Here is a 16,703-nt window from a genome sequence, read left to right on the forward strand (position 1 = left end):
AGATGGCATCCATCCCACTTTGGATGGAGCAGCTCTCATTTCTAGAAATCTGGCCAATTTTCTTAAATCCTCCAAACCGTGACTATCCAGGGTTGGGACCAGGAAGCAGAGTTGTAGTCTTACACACCTCTCTGCAGCTTCTCTCCCCCTGCCATCCCCTCATTACCCCATCCCTGTAGAGACGGTGCCTGCTCCCAGACCACCAATAACCAGCAAAAATCTATTTAAGCATAAAAATTCAAAAAGAAAAAATAATATAGCACCTTCAACTGCACCACAGACTAAAACAGTTAAATGTGGTCTATTAAACATTAGGTCTCTCTCTTCTAAGTCCCTGTTAGTAAATGATATAATAATTGATCAACATATTGATTTATTCTGCCTTACAGAAACCTGGTTACAGCAGGATGAATATGTTAGTTTAAATGAGTCAACACCCCCGAGTCACACTAACTGTCAGAATGCTCGTAGCACAGGCCGAGGAGGATTAGCAGCAATCTTCCATTCCAGCTTATTAATTAATCAAAAACCCAGACAGAGCTTTAATTCATTTGAAAGCTTGACTCTTAGTCTTGTCCATCCAAATTGGAAGTCCCAAAAACCAGTTTTATTTGTTATTATCTATCGTCCATCTGGTCGTTACTGTGAGTTTCTCTGTGAATTTTCAGACCTTTTGTCTGACTTAGTGCTTAGCTCAGATAAGATAATTATAGTGGGCGATTTTAACATCCACACAGATGCTGAGAATGACAGCCTCAACACTGCATTTAATCTATTATTAGACTCTATTGGCTTTGCTCAAAAAGTAAATGAGTCCACCCACCACTTTAATCATATCTTAGATCTTGTTCTGACTTATGGTATGGAAATAGAAGACTTGACAGTATTCCCTGAAAACTCCCTTCTGTCTGATCATTTCTTAATAACATTTACATTTACTCTGATGGACTACCCAGCAGTGGGGAATAAGTTTCATTACACTAGAAGTCTTTCAGAAAGCGCTGTAACTAGGTTTAAGGATATGATTCCTTCTTTATGTTCTCTAATGCCATATACCAACACAGTGCAGAGTAGCTACCTAAACTCTGTAAGGGAGATAGAGTATCTCGTCAATAGTTTTACATCCTCATTGAAGACAACTTTGGATGCTGTAGCTCCTCTAAAAAAAGAGAGCTTTAAATCAAAAGTGCCTGACTCCGTGGTATAACTCACAAACTCGTAGCTTAAAGCAGATAACCCGTAAGTTGGAGAGGAAATGGCGTCTCACTAATTTAGAAGATCTTCACTTAGCCTGGAAAAAGAGTCTGTTGCTCTATAAAAAAGCCCTCCGTAAAGCTAGGACATCTTTCTACTCATCACTAATTGAAGAAAATAAGAACAACCCCAGGTTTCTTTTCAGCACTGTAGCCAGGCTGACAAAGAGTCAGAGCTCTATTGAGCTGAGTATTCCATTAACTTTAACTAGTAATGACTTCATGACTTTCTTTGCTAACAAAATTTTAACTATTAGAGAAAAAATTACTCATAACCATCCCAAAGACGTATCGTTGTCTTTGGCTGCTTTCAGTGATGCCAGTATTTGGTTAGACTCTTTCTCTCCGATTGTTCTGTCTGAGTTATTTTCATTAGTTACTTCATCCAAACCATCAACATGTTTATTAGACCCCATTCCTACCAGGCTGCTCAAGGAAGCCCTACCATTATTTAATGCTTCGATCTTAAATATGATCAATCTATCTTTGTTAGTTGGCTATGTACCACAGGCTTTTAAGGTGGCAGTAATTAAACCATTACTTAAAAAGCCATCACTTGACCCAGCTATCTTAGCTAATTATAGGCCAATCTCCAGCCTTCCTTTTCTCTCAAAAATTCTTGAAAGGGTAGTTGTAAAACAGCTAACTGATCATCTGCAGAGGAATGGTCTATTTGAAGAGTTTCAGTCAGGTTTTAGAATTCATCATAGTACAGAAACAGCATTAGTGAAGGTTACAAATGATCTTCTTATGGCCTCGGACAGTGGACTCATCTCTGTGCTTGTTCTGTTAGACCTCAGTGCTGCTTTTGATACTGTTGACCATAAAATTTTATTACAGAGATTAGAGCATGCCATAGGTATTAAAGGCACTGCGCTGCGGTGGTTTGAATCATATTTGTCTAATAGATTACAATTTGTTCATGTAAATGGGGAATCTTCTTCACAGACTAAAGTTAATTATGGAGTTCCACAAGGTTCTGTGCTAGGACCAATTTTATTCACTTTATACATGCTTCCCTTAGGCAGTATTATTAGACGGTATTGCTTAAATTTTCATTGTTACGCAGATGATACCCAGCTTTATCTATCCATGAAGCCAGAGGACACACACCAATTAGCTAAACTGCAGGATTGTCTTACAGACATAAAGACATGGATGACCTCTAATTTCCTGCTTTTAAACTCAGATAAAACTGAAGTTATTGTACTTGGCCCCACAAATCTTAGAAACATGGTGTCTAACCAGATCCTTACTCTGGATGGCATTACCCTGACCTCTAGTAATACTGTGAGAAATCTTGGAGTCATTTTTGATCAGGATATGTCATTCAAAGCGCATATTAAACAAATATGTAGGACTGCTTTTTTGCATTTACACAATATCTCTAAAATCAGAAAGGTCTTGTCTCAGAGTGATGCTGAAAAACTAATTCATGCATTTATTTCCTCTAGGCTGGACTATTGTAATTCATTATTATCAGGTTGTCCTAAAAGTTCCCTAAAAAGCCTTCAGTTAATTCAAAATGCTGCAGCTAGAGTACTGACGGGGACTAGGAGAGAGCATATCTCACCCATATTGGCCTCTCTTCATTGGCTTCCTGTTAATTCTAGAATAGAATTTAAAATTCTTCTTCTTACTTGTAAGGTTTTGAATAATCAGGTCCCATCTTATCTTAGGGACCTCGTAGTACCATATCACCCCAATAGAGCGCTTCGCTCTCAGACTGCAGGCTTACTTGTAGTTCCTAGGGTTTGTAAGAGTAGAATGGGAGGCAGAGCCTTCAGCTTTCAGGCTCCTCTCCTGTGGAACCAGCTCCCAATTCAGATCAGGGAGACAGACACCCTCTCTACTTTTAAGATTAGGCTTAAAACTTTCCTTTTTGCTAAAGCTTATAGTTAGGACTGGATCAGGTGACCCTGAACCATCCCTTAGTTATGCTGCTATAGACGTAGACTGCTGGGGGGTTCCCATGATGCACTGTTTCTTTCTCTTTTTGCTCTGTATGCACCACTCTGCATTTAATCATTAGTGATCGATCTCTGCTCCCCTCCACAGCATGTCTTTTTCCTGGTTCTCTCCCTCAGCCCCAACCAGTCCCAGCAGAAGACTGCCCCTCCCTGAGCCTGGTTCTGCTGGAGGTTTCTTCCTGTTAAAAGGGAGTTTTTCCTTCCCACTGTAGCCAAGTGCTTGCTCACAGGGGGTCGTTTTGACCGTTGGGGTTTTACATAATTATTGTATGGCCTTGCCTTACAATATAAAGCGCCTTGGGGCAACTGTTTGTTGTGATTTGGCGCTATATAAAAAAATTGATTGAATTGAATCAGGGCTCGAAACATCATATCGGAAAGTTCAGAGTCCATTGTGTGCCCCCCAACCCCCCAAAAAAGTTGCCAGTACTCACAGATGTACTTAAACATCCCTTGTTTGTTGTTTTTATTGCTTCAGCATTCTAAAGAGACGGAGGGAGGGAGAGCGAGCGCTTCATGTACTGTTTTGAGAACAGAGCACATTTCCAAAAATAAATAGAAGTACAGTAGTGTTCAGAATAATAGTAGTGCTATGTGACTAAAAAGATTAATCCAGGTTTTGAGTATATTTCTTATTGTTACATGGGAAACAAGGTACCAGTAGATTCAGTAGATTCTCACAAATCCAACAAGACCAAACATTCATGATATGCACACTCTTAAGGCTGTGAAATTGGGCTATTAGTAAAAAAAAAAGTAGAAAAGGGGGTGTTCACAATAATAGTAGTGTGGCATTCAGTCAATGAGTTTGTCAATTTTGTGGAACAAACAGGTGTGAATCAGGTGTCCCCTATTTAAGGATGAAGCCAGCACCTGTTGAACATGCTTTTCTCTTTGAAAGCCTGAGGAAAATGGGACGTTCAAGACATTGTTCAGAAGAACAGCGTAGTTTGATTAAAAAGTTGATTGGAGAGGGGAAAACTTATACGCAGGTGCAAAAAATTATAGGCTGTTCATCTACAATGATCTCCAGTGCTTTAAAATGGACAAGAAAAAAAACACAAAAACGGAGACGTGTGGAAGAAAACAGAAAACAACCATCAAAATGGATAGAAGAATAACCAGAATGGCAAAGGCTCACCCATTGATCAGCTCCAGGATGATCAAAGACAGTCTGGAGTTACCTGTAAGTACTGTGACAGTTAGAATGACAGTTAGAAGACGCCTGTGTGAAGCTAATTTATTTGCAAGAATCCCCCACAAAGTCCCTCTGTTAAATAAAAGACGTGCAGAAGAGGTTACAATTTGCCAAAGAACACATCAACTGGCCTAAAGAGAAATGGAGGAATATTTTGTGGACTGATGAGAGTAAAATTGTTCTTTTTGGGTCCAAGGGCCGCAGACAGTTTGTGAGACGACCCCCAAACTCTGAATTCAAGCCACAGTTGATCAGCCGCAGCATGAAGTTATGGGAAAGAGTAGTAGAAGCTTGGCTTAGAAAACTAGTGATCTGTGAGCAGCAATATGGATTCATCCTGAGAAAGAGCACTACAGATGCAATGTTTGCTGAGAATACTGATGAAGTATAAAGAAGGCCAGAAGGAGTTACACTGTTTGTGGATTTAGAGAAAGCTTATGACAGGATGCCAAGAGAAGAGATGTGGTATTTTATGAGGAAGTCTGGAGTGGCAGAGAAGTATGTTAGGGTAGTGCAGGACATGTACAAGAATAGTGTGACAGCGGTGAGATGTGCAGTCGAAATAACAGACCCATTCAAGGTGGAGGTGGGATTACACCAAGGATCAGCTCTGAGTCCTTTCTTGTTTGCAGTGGTGATGGACAGGTTGACGGATGAGATCAGACAGGAGTCCCCCTGGACTATGATGTTTGCAGATGATATTGTGATCTGTAGTGAGAGTAGAGAGCAAGTTGAGTCTAGTCTGGAGAGGTGGAGATATGCTTTGGAGAGAAGGGGAATGAAAGTCAGCAGAAGCAAGACTGAGTACATGTGTGTGAATGAGAGGGAGCCCAGTGGAATAGTGCAGTTACAAGGAGTAGAAGTGGTGAAAGTAGATCAGCTTAAATACTTGAGTTTTGCCTCATTTCTGCTTCAAACTGACTTTAGAATGATTTAAGAGGTTTTACTTTATCATCTGATGGTTAATAATCACATTAGTCCATTTGATCACTTTGGGTGAAGAGACTCAGTGTCAGACGAGCATGCGCAGTGGAGGCAGGGCGGACCACTTTTTAGGGGTGGACCATTCGGTCTCCGACACCAAATCCGGTCTAATACTCGTTTTTGGGGACAAACAGACGCAGAGACAAACAATTTTGTGTACCATTTATTTATTTTTTAGCACAACATTCATTTTAGCCGTTTAGTGTCAAAACGTCCACAAACATTCAGAACAACTGAAGCATCATATCACCATGGAGACACTGAGAAGACAATGTGGACTTGCTGATCAGAACCATCACATTCATGTTTTTCAGTGCTGCAAGGATCAAGGCCCAGTTCTGGTCCATTTGTAACACAATGAGAATGAATCCTCAAAAGATCCTTAAAAAGTGTCCAGGTTGACTGAATCCTGATTAAGAACTGTGGATGCAGAGTTCAGGGTCCGTGGGTGGGTGGAGCAGCTTCGTGTTTCAAGTGTTTTGAAACAGAAAATAATTTGGTTTCAAGCATTACGAAGCAGTGAATTAGTCTTTGAAGCAATTGCTTCATTTACTGTTTTGGTGAATTTGAAATGTAAATTGACTTCATTTCCCATCATGCTGTGCAGAATTCCAATCTGACCAGCATATGTGCCATAGGGCATGCTGGGATTTTCACTGGCTTGAATCATTTTTCAGTGAAAAAGAAGAAACGGGACGTGGAAACTGAAGCCCTGTGGAAGGTGTCAGTTTATTTTTGATGTTTTAGGGAGTTTTTTTCCCACCTGCTCACAGTGACCGATGACATTTTTGGGTTCTGAAACAGTGCCATTCTAGATCAAAGTGTCATCCAGCTTCCAGGTCCAAATGAAATCAGCCACTTTGAGACATTTCTGAAGTTTAATGACATAAATAAATAAATAAATAAATAAATAGGAACGTTTGATGTCAGTCTGTAAATATTGTTGATAAACAGCACATCAGAGGTTTAATCTTTTTTCCTTTTTTAACAAAACATAACTATGAATTTATCTCTTCTGGCTGTTGGAGGTTGGACTGTAGGTGGCGCTGTGTCTCAACATTCGACACTGGGGAAGGTTGTGGGTTCTCGTCCAGCCTGGTCCTGAATCGCAGGTCAGACTGTGTCTGTCTCTGATGGACTGGCGCCCTGTCCAGGGAGAATCCCGCCTCAGGTTCCGCCCCCCCGTGACTCTTGAATGAAGTATATTTATCTGGTAATTATATAGTGTAAACAAACAAACAAAACATTTTTCTTTTTTGAGTAAGAATCTGATGTTTGGAAAAAAGTTTTTTTAAATGCCAAAAGCACAAACATGCCGTCAGAACCAACAGGAACAAAAAATATATTTTGGAAGCACAAAATTGAATTTTTTTTTGTGTGTGTGTGGTTTAGAACCTTTTCACTGTTTGAAGTCGCGGTGATGAACCAAATGTCAAACGGACAGAAGCTGGAAACCAGGTGGAGGTCAAAGGTCTAAGAACCATTTGCCAGAATAGTAACTAAATTAACATTCTGAAGTGCTGATTTACGGTTTGTTATTTTCTGTTTGTTTGTTTGTTTGTCTTGGAGGGTCACGCTCCAGTTTTTTTCTCCAGATTTAAAGCTCGGCTGAGTGTAGAAATGTCTGAAATGCCTTTGAAGCGTTCCCGATCACATAAACATTTCTGCTTTGGGTTCAAGCGACAGCGAATACTTTGGGATGAAGCTGACGGGGGCGTGGCTTGCCAACGGGGGCGTGGCTCACTGGGCCGACTGATGCTCCGTGAACCTCTTCAGGTGGTAGCGCAGCACGCCTCTGGTCTTGAAGGTCTTGCCGCAGCTGCAGGCGTGCGGCCGCTCTCCGGTGTGGTCCAGCTGGTGCACGCGCAGCAGCGAGCTGGTGAAGAAGAACTCGCCACAGGTGAAGCAGTAGTGGCTCTTCTCCCCGGTGTGTTTGGCCCTCTGGTGGTTCAGCAGTGAGCCCGACGTGATGAAGCTCTGCGTGCACTCGTGGCAGCTGAACGGACGCTCACCGGTGTGGATGCGCTCGTGCGCTCGCAGGAGTTGTGGTAGGAGAAGGCCTTCTCACAGTATGTGCACTGGTACAAGCTTCTCCTTGGTGTGGCTCAGGCGGTGGATCTTCAGGTAGTGAGCGATGGTGAAGCTCTTCCCGCAGTCGGTGCAGCTGAACGGCTTCTCGCCTTTGTGGAAGAGGGTGATGTGAGAGTTCAGGTGGGATGACTGCGTGAACCTCTTTCCGCAGGTTGTGCAGAGGAACGGTCGCTCGCCGGTGTGGGTGACCATGTGGGACTTGAGGTGTGGCGACTGTGTGAACCTCTTGCCGCACTCTGGGCACTGGTAGGGCTTCAGTCCCGTGTGCGTGCGGTTGTGCAGCTTCAGGCCCTGCAGGCTGCAGAAGCGTTTGTCACACTCTGCACAGTGGTACTCCTTCAGGCCCTCATGGCTCCGCTGGTGGATCCGTAAACCTGTCAACAGCTTAAAGCCTTTTCCACAGGTGTGGCACTTGTGTGGCCGCCTGTTGGAGTGTGTGACACAGTGGACCTTTAAGCTCTGAGGGTTGGCGAACGTCTTGGAGCACTTGGGGCATGGGTGGAGCTTCTGGCTTTTGTGTGAGTTGCAGTGGAAATTGAAGCCCTGATAGGAGACAAACATCTTCCCACACACATCACAGCGGTAGCACTTCTCATCTTGGTGCACATCCAGATGTGCACTGAGCTCGTTCTCGCCACTGAAGCCATCCCCACAGAACCAGCATTTGAAAGGTTTGGTCCCCGAGTGGGTCCGGTGGTGAGTCTTCCAGTCCCTCTTCAGGGCGAAGGTCTTGTCGCAGTAGGAGCACCGGTACGGCCTTTGCCGGTTGTGGACTTGCTGGTGTGTAACAAGACTCAGGAGGGTTGGGTAAGTCTTCCCGCACTGCCAGCACACTTTGGGTTTCAGGCCACAGTTGATGCGTTGGTGGGCTTCCAGGTGGGACCACTTGTAGAATCCTCTCTGACAGTCTGAGCAGTGGACCATCTTTCTGCCCAAAGTCGATGACTGAAGCTTCTTCTCCAACTTTGTGTACAGATGAGGATGATCTCCTGTGTGGAACAAGAGGTTAGAGGTCAAGTTATGGAACCAGACCATGGGTTCAGGTCCTCAAACATGTCGAAGGATGTCGTGTGACCAGATCAGAGTGGAAGAGGCAGAGCCAGGAATTCAGGGGACAATGTGGGGGCAGTGTCATTTTGAAACAGTAGTTTTCTGAAGCAGTTATTTCACTGAGTGTTTCAAACATTTCAAACCCGTGAATTCTTTCCAGAACCAAACTCATGAGTTTCATTTAAAGGACATGTCACACATTTTTTTAATGCTCCAGTTAGAAACACAACATAAAAGTACTCATGATTGCAAGTGTCTCTGCGCACATGTGCTAACAAGAGCAGTCAGAGATTTCTGATGTCCGCCAATCCGGATCACCTCCAAAACACAGTGGAGTGTTCCATGGCCTAATATCTATCTGTGGTGAAAATTTCCTCAGAATCCTCGTAGTAGTTTTGAAGTCATCCTGCTAACAGACAGACAGACAAATAAATAAACAATGATTTTAAACCGATGATTTTATGACATTCTTGGTGGACTAATAATAATTTGTGATTGCTGATGTATTTTATTCCTCTCACTCTGAGCGTTAGCAGGTGCACTTCCGGAAAACGTCTCACTCTGCATTTCTCAGCATGTGACGCACATTTTAGATCGAGCAGAAACATCCCAATGACAGACAGAGGGTAATGAACCTGCTCCATCCAAAAACGAAGCTTCTGAGCTTTCATTTGAAAGTGATGGCTCGGATTTACAGACAGGAGACGATACACTTAACTTTTTCAGAGTGTTGGATTTTGGAACCTAAAGTGCGGTGACGCGCCGTTTGTGTAGATGCTGGTTTACTGCCGCTATGAACATGGACGTGGAGTTTTTCACAGGCTGCCTGGACATGCAGATGTCTTTCTTACATTGGGGAAAATTCAGAACACATTATTTTCAGGAGATAATGAACTTGTTTGCCTGGCTGAGATAAACTCCTGATCTGATCGTCTGCCCGAGCTGCAGACGGCCGCTGCCCGTGCCGGGGGTGCACATGAACTCACACATTCAGGGATGATTTATAAAACTTAGTTTTTTCTGTGGCATCACCAAGTGTTGAACCATAAGTGATTAAAGGTTTTTTTTTTTTTTTTTTTGTTAGGAAAATACATAATTCGACAATCTCCAGTTGAGTTTTTAGCCTGAGTTGTCGTCCATTTGAGCTGCCACAGCGGCTGGAAGATGACGAGCAACAGAGGCAGGCAGCCAGAGCGGCCAAAGTCCAGACCAGGTCGCAGGTGTTGAACAGCGTGATGATAGAGAGTCGGCGGGTCTCTCTGAGTGACTTTTTTTTCTCTGATAAAGAGTGTAGAGGTTTACTTGACTGCAGTAAATCTGGGTCAGAACATGACCCAGATGGAAATTTTGGAGTTAATCTGTGCCTCAATTCTTAACGTTAACAGATACATTCCGTTGAAGCGCACACTGGGACACTTCTAGTGGCACCGTCACCTGTCGGAAACACAAGAGTACTCACGAGTACTTTGTTTTAGGACGTCTCCGTAGCTGTTTGTACCGAACGCCGTATACTTTGAAACCAGTCCCCCCCCCCAATGCTCATGTGAGCTTGTGATGGAACAGGTTTTGGGTTTTGGTGTCTTATCCAAGAACACAACACTTGGCACCAACCGGGGCTTAAACTCACCAAACATGTGAATCATTTTTCTAATTGTTTATTGTTTCATCTGCTGTTGGCCACGCCCACCCAAAGCACTCATCAACCTTAATGAAAACTTTTTCTTTTTTTTTTTAATGGAGCAGAATCTTTTTGCTTTGCTAAAAGCTGGTGCCACTTTGCAGGAACGTCATCAGGGGTTCGTGCAGGTCTGCCCAGACCTGATCTCCACTTGCACCCGATTACCTGCTGTTAATTGGGCAGTGCAGTCTCGTTTGCATATGATGCATATGATGTAATTTCTCTACTTCTGGGGTACAAACCACGGCATTTTCAGTGGAGTTTTGGGAAAAAAGTGCAAATGCAAAAAAAAAAAGTGAGGATGCTGTAGAAAGTGGAGCACAAACATGTCAAGGCGGTTTTGCAGGCAAGAGAACGGAGCTACTCTGGGTAGCTGTGTAGGCTAACACTTACCGACACAACCTCTCTACCTCCTCGCCTTTTCTTCTCCACCGGGAACCGAAAAAAAAACAAAAAACTTCACCACTGCTTCGGTGATTGCAGCCAAAAACAAAACGGTACACCATTTATCCACGTGAGCTTATGGTGTGTGTGTATATATTAAAATTAAATGGAGGTCCCCTAAGTGGTCAAATCCCACAATATCACGGGGGGTTCAAACGAGGCTACAGTCTCCTATTAGCTGTCAGTGGAGCCACATGCAGAGCAGGTCCAGGAGCAGGTCTGGGTCAGACCTGAGTCCAGTGATGACCTCAGAGGACAAGGTCACTAAGGTCATTAAGACTTGCAGACTGTTGGACCATCGTGGTTCATGATGGCCACAACAGAAGCAACTCAAAGCCCCACTAGGATTCTGCATGTTTTCCACTCAGTCATCTTCCACTTCTTCATGGAGAAACCAGATCACTGCTGCCAGCTACTAACCAGGACCTGATGGAACTAAAACCCTCACAGAACAAAGGTTCTGGCCTCAAATCAGCAGCAACCAAACAATGATCTCATTTATCATTTTATGACATTGATGAACTTACCAAGTGACAGGAAGTCCCGCCCCTGCAGCCACGCCTGGCAGTCCAGCAGCATGACAGACAGCTTCTTCAGGAAGGGGAACGGCTCCAGTTCCACGTCACTGTCCGCCTCTACTTTGATCTGAACATGACCAAGTTCTTCAGCTGCACCCTGGAACCACATTCAGAGACACGGATCAGCTGCGAGTCCATGGCAGGACCCGGGAAACCAGACAACCTGTCTGGAACTACAACTAGAAAACGGACTTCATGTCCAGCAGAACCTTTAATCAGGAATCACAACTTCAATCACTGTCCACTCTGGACAGATTTCAATAAAACAAAACAAAAAACACTTCCTCCCACTTCTCATTTCTTCTGTAGGCCGCTCAACAGAAATCCTCTGCAGGAGTCACATGCTGGTAACTAGAGTGCCTTAATAGAGTAACGTCAACTCACAACACGGCACCATTTTGGTTCCAACGGTGCTGAACTACTGAATGAACCTTTTATGTTTTCAGCATTATTTTTAATATGTATATGTCACGGACATGAACGAGTGAAGCTCATTAGCATCTCACCATGTCATTTAGGTTCTTCAGACTTATTTTGAGTAAATGAAACACTCGGAATTTCACACATTTTAATTTGTTTATGCCATTTTAAATACTACAAATACAAAAACAAAAAAATTAAATTTCTAAAATTATCTTCCCCAAACTCAAACTGAAGGCAAATCTCTAAAACTTGATAAAACCTGTAAATAATAATCAGTTTTATTGCCAGTTTTCTTCAGACAAGTCAGGGGATGGAAACATGAACATTTCCAAGTCACTGAATATGTCTTGGACTTTATTTACATCAGTTACAAAGAAATACAAATGTTTCTTTGACCAAAACATCAAATCTAGTTTTTCATCTCAAATGTACTTTCTGTCAAATTGTAGCTGAACTTTCAGGTTTCTTTTGAAGAAAATCCTCCTCTACACCACTTCATCAGGAAGATGGATTTTAGATTTTTAATTCATTTATATCAAGTTGTAGAGTTTTGCTTTCAGTTTGAGTTAAGGAAGATAATTTTAGAAAAAAAGTCTTTGAAATGGAATAAACAAATTAAAATGTGTGAAATACCAAGTGTTCAAATACTTTTGAGGACAATTGAGAAACAGTGAGGAGCAACATCTTACATCTCATATATAGTGCAGCAGATAAGAGAATATTTAGAGTGAAATCCTGAAAATGGTGATACAAACATCACATTCAGCACAAATAATCCATAGACATGAGCTCATTAAAAAAAACTGATTGGCCACTTGAATTTTCAATAGTCAGCGAGGTAGGGGTCAACTGAAGAATTACACAGGGGTCAAAATCAGGGGTGGGCAACTTGTTCCAGAAAGGGCCAAGAGGGTGCAGGTTTTCTTTGCAGCCACTGACTCCACCAGGTGATTTCACTGATTAAATGATTCCATCTGCTCAAAGTGATATTAATCAGTGAAATCACCTGGTGGAGTCAGTGGCTGCAAAGAAAACCTGCACCCTCTTGGCCCTTTCTGGAACAAGTTGCCCACCTCTGGTCTAAATTAAAATATGCTCCAATCATATAGAAAACTACACCACATTATTTGCCTGATCATAAAGATTCCAAAAAGGTATAGTTTGGACAATCTGTGACTGAATGTTATGGAATTATGAGGTAAAAGCAGCCATAATGGTGACAAAGGTCAGTTCAGTTTGTACAGGGGTCAAAAGTTAAAGTTACTGAATTTGATTTTTGAAGGATTGTTTCAGTTATCTGCTGCACTAATAAGCCAACAGAGCTGAACCAGCTGCTGTCTGTTAGTTTAAAAATGTGTGTATAAGACAACCAGAATTAAAGGAGAAATGCTGCTTTTAACAACCTGGACCTCATTTCTGCCATAAAATACGGTCGTTTACTCACCAATAAAAGTTTGCTGTCATTAGAAGACCATAGTTCAAATGACGTGTTCAGTTCAAATCTGGAGCAAACATTTTTCTTCTTCTAAGGTGGATTAGAACTTTTTGTGGTACACAGCACCAGCTACTGGACAGGAGGAACCTAGCAGTCAATGTGACTGACTGATTTCAAAATGCAGCTCTTTCAACCTGTGACATGTCAATCATCTGTGTGCAATCAGATTTCAGGAGAGTCCAGTGAAACCCTGGCCTCCGCTCTAGCTCCACCCATGCCAGGAAGTGTTTGATATTTGAACATTTTCTGTTTCACTGTGACTGAAAATACGGCACTTCCTGTTTGAGTGTGAACTTGACACTGAGTTCCCACGAGATTCCATGGGATCTTGTCTGTCAATACAGGAAGTGTTTGACATTTGGACATTTCCTGTTTTACCGTGGATTTGAAAATTGGCGCTTCCTGTTTAGGACACCCTGTACCATGAGCGAGCTTCACGCTGCTTCACTCATATAATTTAACCACATACAGCAACACATCCAGATACAGGTGCTCTCAAAATAAATATAAAAACAATTTATGATGATTTATTGAATTAATTTAAAGCCCGATTTATGCAGCTGCAGCTCTTTAACTCTGTGTCATACAATGACGTGTGTCACACCTCCAAATCAAAGGTAAGATGAACATTTTCCTCTTTTACTCACTTTGTGCTGTAAATGTGATGTGGACTTTTCTGATCCATTTTTAATCAATGTCCACACTGTAAAAATATGAGAGGAAAGAGTAAAAGCAGAAACGTGTCAAATCACAGGCTGCAGGTCCGAGTCTGAACACGGTTTGAAAAAACTAAACAGTTGGACTTTTAATCACAGAAATGACTCCGGTCCCACATGTGAGGGGTTTAATGGAAATACATTGACATCAGATGGGACATTTTATCTGTGAGTGAAAAATCCGCTGTACAAAATCTTATGTTTATTCCATGGAAAACAATACAAAAACTTTGGGACTTTTTTTGTCTGGTGACTGTGAATATCTGGTTTATACGATGACGGTTTAGGTGAGTTTTACTGGACATGGGACGGAACAATAAATTGACCTCTCAAAGCTTTGATGATGAAGTTGCTTCCATCCCACATGGCTGACTTTATTTTCCCAAATGTTTCTTCTTTTTGGATCTGAAGGGAATCTGTGCATCTTGAAGCCCTTGTTGTGTCTGTTTGTTCCTTTTAGTGGGTGGAGTTAAAGGAGGGCCGTCGGGTGACACAATTCACCCTATTGAAGTTTCAAATCCCGCAAATTCTCACAAGACTTCAAAGAGTTTGTCGTGCTGCGAGATGTCAGTAACACTGAGAAACGCATTGAGATCAGGCTGCACTTTAACGGCTGCACACGGACAACATGAACATCGCAACATAAAACTCCCTGTATATTGTGCCTAACACTCTGGTGAATATTCTCTGGTGTTTGTTTTATGTAAACATGCCAGACGCTCAGGTTGTGTGTTTTTCAGTAGAATCACTGGGAGCCGTGATCACTTCCTGTTCATGTCGTTCTGTTGGAAAGTGAAGTTTGCTCTTTAATGTCCAGAGTCATATATTTTTTATATATAGTCTGAATTTCAGGTGCATTTATTCCACGCAGGTTAAATGTAGCAAACACGGGTTATTTGTAATATTTGTTTTAGTAAGTTTTCAGGGTCTCAGCTGTCTCTTATTAATGTGATGTGGTTTCTCTGTGCTGTTTAGACCACAGCAACTCTGCCTCGCAAGGGATTATGGGATATTTCAATAAGGCAAACAGACAATCTATAGTGAGGCTAGCAGTTACTGATTTACACATTCAGCCAATCAGAACAGGCTCAGCGCTGATGCCTTCAAGGGCATCAGTTTTCATTTTAGTCATGAGGCACAGAAATACACAGCAGAGGTCCTGGATGGCAACCACCCAGACAAACAACGGACCATCCCAGAGGAACTGTGTGAGGCCAGGTGAGAGGTGGGCGTGTCCCTGACCTCCTGTATCGTGTCCAGAGGAATCACGTGACCAGAGCTGATGTTCTGTAATCTTAAACATCAATCAGTGTATTGTGTGATGATCCGGACCTGCGGGGGCCCGGGCGCTGTGGGCGGTTCGGTCGTCTGCGGTTTTTACCGGACGAGTTCGGTTGTCTGTGCGCGTGCGTGTCTGCTTACCGGCGACGCTTCCATCGCTCCTCTTCCTCACGATCATCTGACGATCATTCCTATCGATCTTTGATTATTGGCAGTGATCGGAGCCGCCGACGGAATCCCTCCGCCAAAGGAGCCCGCGATGACCACTTCCGGGTCAAGGTTCACCACAACCGGCTCCGTGTGTCTGAGCCCCGATCATTAATCACATTATTTACTGATCGAGCTGTTAGTTTGTTAATGAACATAAAGAAATCCTCTTAAAAGTATAAATGTGCTTTAACGAATCAGGATGAAAGACAAATTAAACAAAGCCGCAAAAAAAAAAGGTGTGAAAAGTTTAAACGGGAACAAAAAGACATCAAAGGGCTGATGGGAAATAATCAAACGTTAAAAAAACAAAAAAACCTCTGCAGGTGTTTAGTATTGTGTCGTCCCCAAACCGGGAACTCGGTACCGTCACGGAGAGAACCACAGATCAGGAACCAGGGTTTCTTTGGGGGCATAACGGAGTTTTTATTCTTCTTTGCTTTTTTGTGTTACCCTGTATTTTATTTAATACACTTATTTTATAAAAAAAAAAATCAATTCTATGACATCATCATGACACGCCTGTCAGTCCAATACGTTGATCGATTTAAAACGTTGGATCGCCTCTCCGGAGCCCCCTGCTGGTGGACATGAAGTACAGGTCTTATTTGGTCAACCTCTCGCCTACACTAGGGGGCGCTGCAGTACACCCTGTTGGTGAGGGGATCGAGCTGCAACAGAAATAAATTCACTGAATGGGGGGAAAAAAATCCCAATTTTAATCGCATAATAACAGCTCCAAAGCAGCCTTTTATTCAGTTATAAAACCTGATAACAGCTGATAAATGGATCATTCTCTTGTTCAAAACCTGCCTGTGAAAAAAGTCCACTTCAATCAAAATTTTTAAACTGAACCCGGTAACACCTTTTTCTCAGCTGAGTACAAATATTGATGGCGGAATGGTTTAATTTCTATTTTCATGCACTTTTATTACATTTTAATTATCATTAGCTGGTAGTGATTTTATAGTCATTGTACATACACACTGTATTTAAGCCACAGGCGGTGTGAACGAAAATCAAAGTCAAAATGACACGAAAGAATCAATAAACTTTAATCAGAACAAAGTTATGAGGAAATGTTAGTCAAAAAACATTAACAGCCCTCAGCGCCCAAATTCCAAACAGCTCCACAGATCAGATGAGTGATCAACAGACAATCAAAAATAAATACAATTAAAAACTAAATAACTAAACAAAACTGAGTTTTACTTAAAATTGTACAAAAAAAAAAAAAAAACAAAAAAAAACTTACCGTCCACAAATGTCTGCAACTAAACCTCCAACAGGGATGGGCAACTTGTTCCAGAAAGGGCCAAGGGGGGACAGGTTTTC

The 16,703-nt window shown here is 42.3% G+C and overlaps 1 protein-coding gene across 1 annotated transcript; it reads right to left on the bottom strand.

Annotated features, from left to right (window-relative positions):
* Positions 1-5,553: 5,553 nt before the first annotated feature.
* Positions 5,554-15,439, bottom strand: LOC117521354 (zinc finger protein 664-like). Its single transcript, XM_034182645.1, has 4 exons — positions 15,303-15,439; positions 11,196-11,343; positions 7,491-8,485; positions 5,554-7,448 (listed from the first exon to the last, which is right to left on the bottom strand). The coding sequence occupies exons 1-4, from the start codon at positions 15,315-15,317 to the stop codon at positions 7,146-7,148; spliced, it is 1,461 nt and encodes a 486-aa protein (XP_034038536.1). The 5' UTR covers positions 15,318-15,439; the 3' UTR covers positions 5,554-7,145.
* Between the last annotated feature and the right edge of the window lie 1,264 nt (positions 15,440-16,703).

Source organism: Thalassophryne amazonica, chromosome 12 (genome assembly GCF_902500255.1).
Source record: "Thalassophryne amazonica chromosome 12, fThaAma1.1, whole genome shotgun sequence".
Lineage (NCBI taxonomy): Eukaryota > Metazoa > Chordata > Actinopteri > Batrachoidiformes > Batrachoididae > Thalassophryne > Thalassophryne amazonica.

Excerpts from the sequence above, each read along its gene's own strand:
- LOC117521354 (XM_034182645.1), bottom strand. Across the intron at positions 8,486-11,195 it reads GCGGGACTTCCTGTCACTTG|GAGATCATCCTCATCTGTAC; the intron begins GTAAGTTCATCA and ends TGTTCCACACAG. Across the intron at positions 7,449-7,490 it reads GCCACACCAAGGAGAAGCTT|CTCCTGCGAGCGCACGAGCG; the intron begins GTACCAGTGCAC and ends CTCCTACCACAA.